The sequence below is a fragment of the Geospiza fortis genome, unplaced genomic scaffold (assembly GCF_000277835.1).
Source record: "Geospiza fortis unplaced genomic scaffold, GeoFor_1.0 scaffold130, whole genome shotgun sequence".
NCBI lineage: Eukaryota > Metazoa > Chordata > Aves > Passeriformes > Thraupidae > Geospiza > Geospiza fortis.
The window spans coordinates 14,612,783-14,624,831 of NW_005054300.1; the positions used below are offsets into that span (position 1 = coordinate 14,612,783).

At 36.4% G+C, this 12,049-nt stretch overlaps 1 protein-coding gene across 14 annotated transcripts in view; it reads right to left on the reverse strand.

Annotated features, from left to right (window-relative positions):
- KCNMA1 (potassium calcium-activated channel subfamily M alpha 1) overlaps nucleotides 1-12,049 on the reverse strand; it is a 410,464-nt gene that overhangs the window by 97,996 nt on the left and 300,419 nt on the right. For 8 of the 14 annotated variants that reach the window (XM_031062129.1, XM_031062126.1, XM_031062145.1 and 5 more), the window contains 2 exons: nucleotides 10,333-10,409; nucleotides 892-1,065 (listed from right to left, as the gene is read on the reverse strand). In XM_031062129.1, coding sequence (XP_030917989.1) covers nucleotides 892-1,065; nucleotides 10,333-10,409 — 251 coding nt within the window. The remainder of the gene's footprint in view (nucleotides 1-891; nucleotides 1,066-10,332; nucleotides 10,410-12,049) is intronic. The other 6 variants (XM_031062173.1, XM_031062158.1, XM_005417262.1 and 3 more) reach the window with 1 other exon arrangement.

Below are 12,049 nucleotides of genomic sequence, written 5' to 3' on the forward strand. Positions count from 1 at the left end.
AGAATGACTAAAGAGGACAAGAAAATGAAACAAACAAACACACAAAAAACCATTTAACAATCTTCCTCAGCTGATGACATCCCACTGATAATCCAAGCTTTGGAATCCCTACAGCTTGTCCGAAGAATTAATGGCCATGCAGAATTGTTCTAGGTTCTCTGTCCTTTCCCTCTCAACTCTGATCTTTCAAAAGAGCTTTCAGGGCACATTCCAGAATGTTACTGTCCTATGGAACAGACTCGAAATTTAATTTCTAAACATTTGTACCAGGGATTTGCACCAGCCTAGTTTTTTCTAAAAAGGCGCTACAAAAAGTACAACCGATTTTACAAAAAGTACCATTTCAGTGGCTTTAGTACTAGATGGAAGATCTTGCTTTACTGAGAATGAAGAGTTACAAACAAAACTAAATGCAAAAGTAGCAGCATAGAATAGAACTCCAGCTACTACATTGTATACTGTATATTTATTCACTGCCCATTGTATGGTGCTCTAGTGCCAGTATTATTAAAGCTACCCACTTGGCACCAGTCACAGATTTAGAAACAGATCTGGTCCTCCACCAAAGCACTTATTGCTTAATTAATGACAATTTGTATTGCATGAATTAAATAGAAAAGATGTCACCATACTGCACGACTAAGGTCCTAAAGGCTATTGCAAGAGGATGCTTCAAAAAGAGCACATAAAGCAAAATAATGATTTAAATTTTTTTGAATTAAAAATAAAACCAGAAATATAAATACAGAGCTGTGATCAAATTTGGGGTTGATTTTTTGAAAAAGCATCAGCCCAATAAAAACTCACAGAACTACAATGCACGACACAAGACAGGGATGATACCACAGACACCACAAACATGGAACAGCATGTGTTGGTGTTAAAACTTACAGGCACGTAAACTGGTGGAGCAATCATTAACAGAGACAGAAGAAAGTGGGAAGGCTCTCTCAAGGGTGTCCATGTTACTATGTACACTGCCTGACATGCAAGAGCAGTCACGCTCAGAGCGTCCGCAATCAAAACAACATGCCAGTCTCATTCTCTTGTAGATGGACATCTTGGCTATAACCATGTGTTGGATGGGAGGAGAGGAAGAGCAGCAGGTTAATGGCAAGGTTATATATATAACAAGGCAGCTGGAAGGTAATTTAAGGGATTTAATACAGGCCTTAGTTAATGTTAACAGTCTTGACCCAGGAAAAAAAAATGCAATGACATTATTGATAACACTTTGGCTGTACATTAAAAATAGGGCAAAAGATTAATTGCTCTTTATTTCTGTTCAGTCTTAAGAGGGTGACCGCAGTCATGAGGAAAAATTACTGTTTACAGTCAAGTGTTTGGATCAAAATAGAACACAGTAAAAGCACAGAATAATAAGAATATGCTTTTCCCTTGGCACAATTAATACCACTGGATTAAAATGAAAACAAAAGTTGCTAGTCCATTAGGTATTTTGGCCTATCCTGTTTCCTGTAAAAATCAGAGATTTCTGCATATATAAATATATGTATGTATGTATACACACACAGAAACACACATACAAATATATTCTTACATACACACACTCATACACACATATGCATTATGCATACACACACATATATATATAAATCTATTTATTCTTAAATGTATTATAATAATTTTTCTGTATTAAACTGTGCCAAGGAACACCTTTACTGCATTTAAATATACATTAATAAAGAGTTATATGATATTAATAAAATTTTCCAAAAAATAATTTTGCTTATATTTTATCCTCAGGAATTCAAATTAACTCTTGACAGAATACCAAAATTTGCCCATATAAGAGACAAAACTAAAAATGGTAAATATGCTCGACATTAGGTTCAGTTCACAAATAAGGCATCACCAAAAGCACACAGAGCATCGGTCCACTGAAACATGCTGAGCCAATCACTGGCATGGTTTCTGCTCTGGATTCAAAATTCAATCAGGAACAAAATAACTGAATGTAGAATTAAGTGTTAGTTCCAAAACAAGTGCCAGGTCAGACAGAACATCTATCTTTCAGTCATCTGAATGTCCTTGTTATGCATTTCTAGAAATATAGAGCATCCTATTTTATAAATGCATGTATAATTACCATCCTGGAATTTTGTATGTTATCTGAATCAGTTATGTCTAGGTCTCAAGGAATCCAAAGGCCATTTAGATTGTTTCACATGCTGCACTGAACCAACTTTTGGTAATGGTTTAGATTGAACTGACTCATTTATACTAAAAACAAAACAACACTGACAGGCAAAAACAAAACCTTAAAAGCAAATGCAGAAAAAAGGTAATGTTTCTCTGGCCTGTACCTTCAGTTTAGGATGGTTTTTTTTGCATTATGGTAATGACATTAAATTTAAAAGAATTTTTTTTTCCCGTTTCTTAATCCCACAGTCACCAGGAAAGAGGGATTGAAATCACTCAGATGGGTCAAGTCCTGTTCTAAGGCCTTCATGGCTTGCCATACAGTATACTTGTCAAGCAAGGGTAACATTATGATTGTGGAAAACAGGCATTGAGGGAGATGAATGAGTGATCTCTTCAGCAGCGACCCCATTCCTCTAAAACTTTGCTCACATGACTAATGCCATGTTCTTTTAGCATCCTAGTAGAGTTATCTTACAGCTGTTCAGAAATTCATCATGCAGCGTCAGGCTTGTTCATTGCATAGTACATCATTCCTCAGAGCTTGGCTTTTAGTAAGAAGGTTTCCACTGCAGCTTTTAATGCATACACATTCAAACTACACAGAAAATTCAAAACAGCATTTTCCCATGTTTTCCCTCTAACTCTTCCCAACACATTCTTTAAAGTTGAAAAGTTGGACAGCAAAAGAAAAGTGAAATAAGTTACCAAAAGTGTAACAGTCTTTCCAGTATGCCTTTCTTATTTTTTAAGGAAATTAAAGAAAAATAAAGGGTATTTGTGCGACACACTGACGGTAGGTGAGGTTAAAAAAACAGGCCCATTTTGCTGTAATTATAGCTGTTTTGAAGGACTTTTTCTGATCAAATGCTGTAGCAAAACACACTGCTCAGAAATTCCCAACTGCTACATCATTGGTTAGTAACAGTCCCTGGTTTTCATTTACTTCTGGCCATATCTTGTCATTAGTCAATAACAGGATAGGACAAATTTATGGAAATTAAAAAGAAATCATCTTTAAGGGCAAAGAAGGCTAGGAAGGAAAACTTTTTGTACCATTTTCATCAGACTTAAACCAATAAAGTTGGAAATTTAAGGCCTTCTCTTCAACAGGGGAAGGACATGATGGTGTTTCTCAAAAGCAATACCCTTCAGGGACTGTTTTTAACTATTATTGTCAGTTGTTCTGGAGATCATGCATCATTTGAATATTTCACATCATTAACATGCAGGCAACAGGCCTGGACCTGGAAATATAAGCAGCAGAAAGGACTTGCCACAAGGATTTTAACAAGTATATAAGCAACTGCATATCAGAGCAATAACTTTTGGAAAGAAAACATGCTGTTACTCTTCATTCCTTTTATACAGTCAGTTACATTCACACCAAATACAATACTTATTTCAAATAAAACAAAACACGCATTATTAGTAGGGATGACTAGTGACAAGATCAAAGACAGCACAGAAATGATTTTAAATGGTTCAGCCACACACATACCATTTTCTATAAAACTTCCATAAACACTGACAGAAAATGGGAATCATCAGAGAGACAGGGGGACCTTAAGAACAGCTTCTGTGTGTGTGTGTGTGTGTGTGTTAAATTTATTTGACACCTGTAGGACCTGCATAAGAATCAACTTATTTCTATTCCTAGATGTGTTATAAATGTTGAATAGAATTGTAATTTGATACTGGTGAAAACAAAAGTTGGGACATAAAGGAAACTACTTTCCTATTTTCAATTGTATAATAAATAGGAAAGAAAAAGAGAAGACAGATCCTTGTACTTTATATGATGACAATCATACAACATTTGTAAAACTAATCAGTAAAAATATCAGGGGAAGTTTTTATGGGCATTAAGTTAAGACTGCTTAAATAATTTACAAAACAAGGCACATATGAACTACTCATTAAGAGCAAAAGGAGAGCAAAGTTTCTTTCAATTGCTTAGAAAGTAAATAAATACTTCTAGAAACTTCCAGATGCAATTTTTCTCAGAAGGTAGTAGCCTTCCTTTCTATAAAAGAAAGAATAGCTCCCCAGATGTCTAAGCTTCTCACAAGACCTTACTTCTGATCTCAAAAAGTCAAAAAGTACACTTAAAATGTGTAGATTGTCTGGATCTGAAGTGTTACTTAGAGGTCACAAACGGTAATGGGAAATATTTCCAGCTGCAAAAATAAGCAAAGGAAACTGCAGATTATTCTCTACCTAAAATGTCAAGGAACAGCTCCTTTATCTTTTTCTTTTATTTTTTTTTTCTTTCTTTAAAGAAAGCAGAACAAAGTATTCCTTCTTTTTTTTTCCTGATTTTTCGTAAATCCCGGGCTGTGCCCCATATCCTGGCGCTGCTCCCGGCGCTTTTCCCGGGGCTCAGCGCAGCCAGGGTGGAGCTCCGAGGACATCTAGTGGATCTCTCTCAGGCAGCAGCTGCTCGGGAGCAGGAACGGGAGCCTTCCTGACCACCCAATGGCACAAAAAGGTATAAAAAGGTCCCAAGACACTTCAGAATTGAAATGCACAGTGTTATTTCAATTCGACAAGTTCTCATGATCCAAACTGTGAGTGAAAACTCATCAGCATTAAAGGCGACCAGGCTGGAGTGATCGCCTGCCAGCAATGCTGGTTAGCATCATGAGACTGACACGCAGACAGGACTTCCCCCAGCACAGTTTCAGTTTCCTGAAAAATACAGCAGCGTACCTTAAAGTGTTGGTGAGAATTTATTCACCTTAACACAACAGGAAAATCTATCTCTCCATTATTTAATTTTTACAAGACAACTTCAAGACTAGCAAGTGAGCTTGCTCACTCTCTTGCAATTTTTGCCATCAATGACAACTGGCTACTTGTTTGCTCCAATTCACAAAATGCTGTTCTATGTAAAAACTGAAAAAACAGCAGAAGATCTGAGTGGACATCTTGCCCTATTTTAGTAGATATAAGAATGATTCAGGTTTTGATGTAATAGCACATTTATAGACCAATTCATTTTAATTTTCAAATCTGATCATGACCTTTCCTTCATTACCTTACAGAAGACTCTCAGCCAGTGTACTCTCAAAGCAAACTACATTTCTAAACAAAATTAAGCTATTGGGGAAATGGAAAAAACCAAAGCAAAACTACATGACCTTTTCTTTTCTAGTTCTTTCACAGCATGAAGAACTCCTTTACTTATTTATTACCATTTAAATTAATTTCTTCAGTTCAGAAAGGTCTCAACATAAGAACAGATTTTAAATAAACACATTGCTTCAGATAAATCCAGATTACTTCTAGTATTTTGCCTCAAAGTCAATAGGATTCACCATTTCATCTATAGAATTTATTTGTTTTACTGCCGATTCTTATCATGCTGACCAGTATCACAATCTGCTTTCGCCTGCTGCTTCATCTTTCTGCTGTGTCATTCTATTGGCTAAAAATGGATGTTTGAAGAAATTTCTGTTCTATCCTTGAATATTTTCTTCCACAACAGGATCTCAATACTTCAGTGTAGTTTGCAGGCTCCACAATAAAATAAATAGCAAATAATGATAATGATAATGTAGGCCACCATAATTTCAAGGAGGCCAGAACTTTCGCAAAAGCATAAATTATTCCTTCATTCTTTGCAAGATCCTACAGTGTGTATAGCTGAGAGGGGGAAAATATCTCAATCCTGATTAAGACCTGAGGTGTTCCACACAATAAATTCAGAATATCTGGTAAAATGTTGAAGTTGCATGTTGAGGCCTCCTTTACTTAGAATAGCTGCAGCTACACAGTAAAGTTACAGCCTCAATCTGGCACAGCAATGCTGCACTGCAGCTACTCAATCTCCCTTGCTCTTTGAAAGAACAAGCCCATATAATCCCAACACTGCCCTCTAACCAGTGCATTTCTTTGCAGCACTTGTATTTTTAAGCAACAAATTCTTTCCATGTCCCAAATGCTGTATTTACCATGAGTGTACACACAAAGCGGCTGATGAGAGCCTTCATAGAGACTGCACACTTTCAAGTGGTATGACCTAGATTGACATGAAGTGGTCCATAAAGCTCATATTCTAGATATAATAATACTGTAAAACTTTACAGCTAAGGCCCTGGAAAGTCAGTGTGTGTCTACTTATGTAATTAGTGTCAAAACAAGCAAGCTCAGGAAAATAATCACTGCAGCTTGTTTCCTGTTGAAGGTATCTCTGGGTTAAACATTAAAAACCACACTTTAAATTCACTGTCTGGCTTTCTCCCATAACACTTTTTTCTATCATTGGGGAGAAAAAAGTTAGATAAGGACAGTAAAAGACTGCTGTGCTACTCTTTGTGTCAGCTGTGCAATGGAAAGGACAAAGTACTGAAAACCTAAACAGGGACCTGAGAAATAAATTGTATTTAACCAGGCAAAGAGTGCTATAGTAGCAATTACCCCAGCCTAACCAATATCCCTAAAAATTCATGAGATATCCCTAGAATAATTTCAAGGCAATACTATTGCCAAGATCTAATTTTCACTTATGGATAAAAAATAAGCTTATGGAAAAAAAGGGGCAAATAGGTGGAAGAAGGGAAAACTGCTGTATTTTCTTCAACGTCACCCTAATCTCCATTGGTGGGAACAATGAGAAACTTGTGGGTATGACGTCACTGCTACATGCAACATAAATAAAGAAAAGAACCAAAATACTGAACAAAAATACTCTCTGCTAGAGAAAGACAGGTTGGACCGCACTCTGGGCTACAGGGAACCCATTTTTACTCACAATAGATCACTATCAGTGTGCAGTTAAAATATAGTAGGGGCCGTGTTCCAAGGCAGCAAGAGGAAAAATAAATCAAAAGTACGTCAATTGTCATAGATTACAAGAAATTCCTTCAAACACATCAATGTACACATGATTTGTCCCCTCTGGGGTTCAACCCCCACCGTTCACAGCAAGCACTGTCACTGGAAAAAATACATAGAGAATTAGACCATAGCTGTTGCACAAAATGAAAGAAACAGAGGAACCGGTCATCCAGTTTAGAGATTTCATCCCAACGTGGCAGCGTTTTATACAAATATATACATATATTTGGCCTCTTGCTGCAAAAACTACAGGTAAGTGGAATAGGAAAGAGATTGAAAACATTAAAAAAAATTAACAATCTGCAAATAAAATTTCCACACAAGTATTTCTTTGGACAATATGCCATTAGCACTTATGTGTTATTCAGAGTGGGATGGGTAAGGAGAAAGGGATGGCAAAGAAACTGCAAAAGGAAAGCAGGATTACATGAATTATCCTTGGCCTTGTAGAAATGTAGTGATCTGCCCTGAATTATTAATATAAGGCCTAACGAGTTTGGACAAATGGCTATGTAGGTCAGACTCACGTTTAGACCCAACAATACCCCAAGCTAATATTCAGAAAGTATCTAAACTGAAGTGCAACCTCAGATGCATTATTAAAGAATGTGAGTTAAGTATTATGGGAAACTGCATTAATTAGAACCACCATAATTAAGTTTTCCATTTCTTTCACATCTAATTCACCTGAATGTGTCAATATTTTTATATACAACCTTTCCTTTCATCTTACATATTTTCCACATTTAGCTGCCTTTAATTACTATGCTACTCACTCATTAAAGCATGTATTTGTCATATAGAACTATACAGATGCATGTGCATGCAGTGTCAAAAATCAAATTGGCATAGTGATGTATTACATGTTGACATCGTAGTTGACAGTTTTCTAACTCAAAAGGGAGAAAGTTTTCTCAATTTATGCTTTGCTTTGGTTAGAATTGCATTTATAAGACCAATGATTTGCATCATTTGCAGACGGATAACATATCTAAGTTTTTTCAAAAGTGATTAGTGATTTGAAAGCTAAAACATTTTATGTGAATAAAATTCTGCACTAAAGACTTACCTGAAAAACAAACCCAAACACCAAAAGCAGGTCCCATAAAAGGGATTTCAAAATTGTCAACAAAATTTGAGAAACAAAAATCACTAATTACTATTGAAATTTTTCATTTCATTTTTTCTTCTGACAGCTCTTTAAAAGAAAAGCAATTGCTTTATTTCTAATACTTGTGAGCATGCTCCTCATTGAAAGCTCTTCTCAGCTCTCCTACAGGCTGCCTGCTACCGTGGTATCTGTGACCCCTTGTGTGTCTAAGAAACAGGAGAGAGGGCAGACTGAGGAGAGGGGAGATGATGAAAGGGAAATTTAAGATGTTATTCTCACTGACCATTACTCTTCACCTGACTCAGAGAATTCCCTCCTTAGTGTTCAGTGCTCACTGCAACAGCTCTGAGAGCCACCTCTTCCTTCTGCCTCACTAACTCAGTCTGTTTGTTCATCTGCCCAACAAACTTTCATTTATTGGACTGATATGTGTGACCATGCCATTTGTAACCCTTCCAACTGCTACTTACAGAAATTGTTACTCTTGCCTCTCCAAGGCCTTACTGCTGCTAATATCCATTGTACTGGCTGGGTCCTACCCTTTTTCCTCCCAGGCTTCAAAATACTGAGAAGGTTACCTTGATTCTCATTAACATATAACAATAAAGGGCTCTTAACCTTTATAATGTGAGTTCCTGATTCCTATCTTCTAGCAGATGACAATGAAAAGTGTAGGTCTCATGTTAAACTGAGAGATCTTTGGGATTTATTAAATTTTTAAGCAGGACATGTTTAAAAAGCATACACCATGTGAAGGAGGAGTATAGAAGAAAATATAAATAAAATAGGGATTTTTTTTCCTGACAGAACCAGATAAAATTAAGCAGGTAACATATTTCTCTTTAACTGTTGAGTAATTTTGAAAAAAGATTTCATGAGAGTCACAGGCACCCTGAGGCATCTGCAACTGGCTTTACCAGAACTTACTCAGCAGACTCATTGGCTTTGGCAGCAGTTCAAAGGTCACATTCTCACATGGATAAACTGTTCTTGAACAATTTTTTTCCAATATGTTAGGCAATGCATACATTCCTTCCACATCAGGCATGCTTTCCATGTGCTTTGCTCTCCTTGTGGCTACTGGGAAGATAAATACCATTTTCTGTCAGTTCCAGCTGCTTTCTCCCTATCATACTATTGTTCCACACTCTTGGTGTTTTGGAGGAGAGGAGTTTTTTAAAAAATCTCCAGTGATCATTTTTTTTCTTTGGAAAATGATCTTCAAGACTTCATCCATTTCAGGTATTCCAAAAGGCAGAGAATGTTCAGCTTAGGCTTTCCTCCATCCTCTATAACAGTGCACTGATAACGCAGACTGAAGCTATAAATAAGAGAGCTTTTACCCTTTTAAAAGTAATAGTAAAATAGGCATGATCAAACACTTCTGAGATCTCTCAATTTACCTAATCAATACTTTTAAACTGAATTATCTTTTTCATGGTAGAATACCATGGAATGCACATAAATATTTATATATTCAATGAGAAATTGACTCCTAAATAATTTTGCTATTGGTATTACAAATATGCATGGGTCAAACACATCTTTGGTCAAAGTGTGGTTGTGATAGCTCCTGAAAAAGGTCCTTTCAAAGTATAAATGGGTAAAACGTTGATCACTACACATTTGTAGAAATTCAGATGCAGTCTCATCTCTACTCAAACACTCAATTATTTCTTCATTAAAAACTGTCCAAACAGTTTAAGAACCTAATTAAACTTAATATTAGCATTACAGCTAAAAGGATATATGTAAGTGGGGCTCATATTTAATTTCCTCCAGACAACCCTTTCCTCCAGTAAAACTGTTTATTTATTTCAACAAAAAAATATTTCAATAGCTATATAATAAAATGTAATTCCCTTGTTTCTTCTCTTGCAGAATCTGCGTGTTATGAATGAGAGAAAAACTTCACTGTTGGCTAATTCTTAACTCAGAAACCTCCAGAGTTAAATTTAGCTTGACTTAATTCTTCAGGTTTTGTTAGCATTGGTCTTTAATTTACTTTTTAATGAAGACACAGGTGTGAGTGGTGTGAAATGTAACAAAAACATATGGACTTCAGAAACCCAAACAGCACTTACTATGTTGCTGTGCATTTATTTCTTAGCTTTTCTGTATCGCTGTGTAAAACATGTAAATGCATGTACAGGTATTCTTCAGGGCTGAACAGTTCATGAAAAGGAGAGGAAGGGAGGGATAGAAATATTACTTACGCCGTTTGCAGCCACATTTTTTTATCCTTTTGGGATCCGTGATGTCATCATGACAGGCCTTGCAGTAAAAATATGCCCTGGAGAGACAGAATGGAAAAACTGACACATTTCTTAATCCATATAAATGAAATTAGTCCCATATTTCATCTTGTTGCAGTGACCAATTAAGGAAACGTACCAAAGCTAATTTACTTTAATCTTTGCAAAGGTTTGGACATTTAAAGTAGGAAATATTTGCTGCAAGATCATCAATTTCAAACATAAGGCTCCAAATTAGTATTTCCTTTAATACACTTTTATTTGAAAAGTAATTGGAAGAATGTATGATAATTATGTCACACTGTATTAGTTTATTTGTTTTTCATCTTAGAAAAAAGAGCATCTAATGAACTTAATCAGAAAAAAAGACTTTTTGTTTTTATCAGCTACCAGGGTGTTTTTTTAAAAGATTGTCTAGCACCCTGTGCCAATTTTTCAGCTTGGACATTTGATCATTACTGTATCATCAATACTGTACGTTGATCTTAAACAGGGGTAGAAACAATGACCCTGGGAACTATTGGCTTGTCAGCCTCACCTCTGTGCCTGGAAACATCATGTAAAAAAATCCTTCCAGAAGCTGTGCTGAGGGACATGGAGGACAGGGAGGTCATTCAAGACAGGGAGCACAACTTCACCAAGGCAAAATCCTGTCTGACCAACCAGCTATGATGGAATGACTACATCAGCAGATAAGGAAATACTACAGATGTCATTTATCCAGACTTCTGTAAAGCCTTTGACATGGTCCCCCGCAACATCCTTGTCTCCAAACTGGAGTGATGGATTCCATGGGTGGATTAGGAATTGGTTGAATGGCCATATCCAGTGGGTAGTGATCAATGGCTCAGAGTCCCACCAGGCACTAGTAACAAGTGATGTCCCTCAAGAATCTGTACTGGGACCAGTGTTATTTAATACCTTCATTAATGACACAGACAGAGGCATCAAGTGCACCCTCAGCAAATTTTCAGATGACACCCATATATTTTGCTGAAAATATGAGAATGTTAGATTGCTACAACAGTTAGGAGGCCACTGAAACAAAACTATCTACAGTCCAAAATATAAAAAAACCACAAAACTGAACCAATATTTATACACAGCCTCTGATTAAACACAGCCTTTGGCCCTGCAGCCAGGATGATTTCTACTATTTCTTCTAGATTAACTACAGCATGGCCACTGCAGGTGGAACTATACTGGTAGTTAAGTGATCCACCACAAGAAAGATAGCAGGTCTAGCATAGAAGAGATGAACCATATCAATGCTTCATATTGGTTCAAATACAAATTGAAACTGCAGGGAGACCTCACTGAATGCTATTAACATTTCTAAAATCAATATAACATGAAGCTACCAATGGAATATGTAAGTCCTAAACCTAGCACACTTTATTTCTCTAAGAAACTTACAGGAAGATTACTCTTTCAGGCTGTGAAATTGCCTTAGTATTTCCAAGATGCAAAATGTAAAAGGAAAATATCTTATCTGAGCATGTATACTTTGCTGTAGAAAGTTTCTGGTCTTCAAGATATTCACATTCCACCAAAAAGAAAATCAACTACTTCCAAGGAAATGCGAAGAAAGTGTTTTTCAAACCATGAGTCGATGTCAAGATGTAAGCCAGGAGGAGAAAACTGCCTCAAATTTTTAAATTTTCTCTCCAGTCCAGCT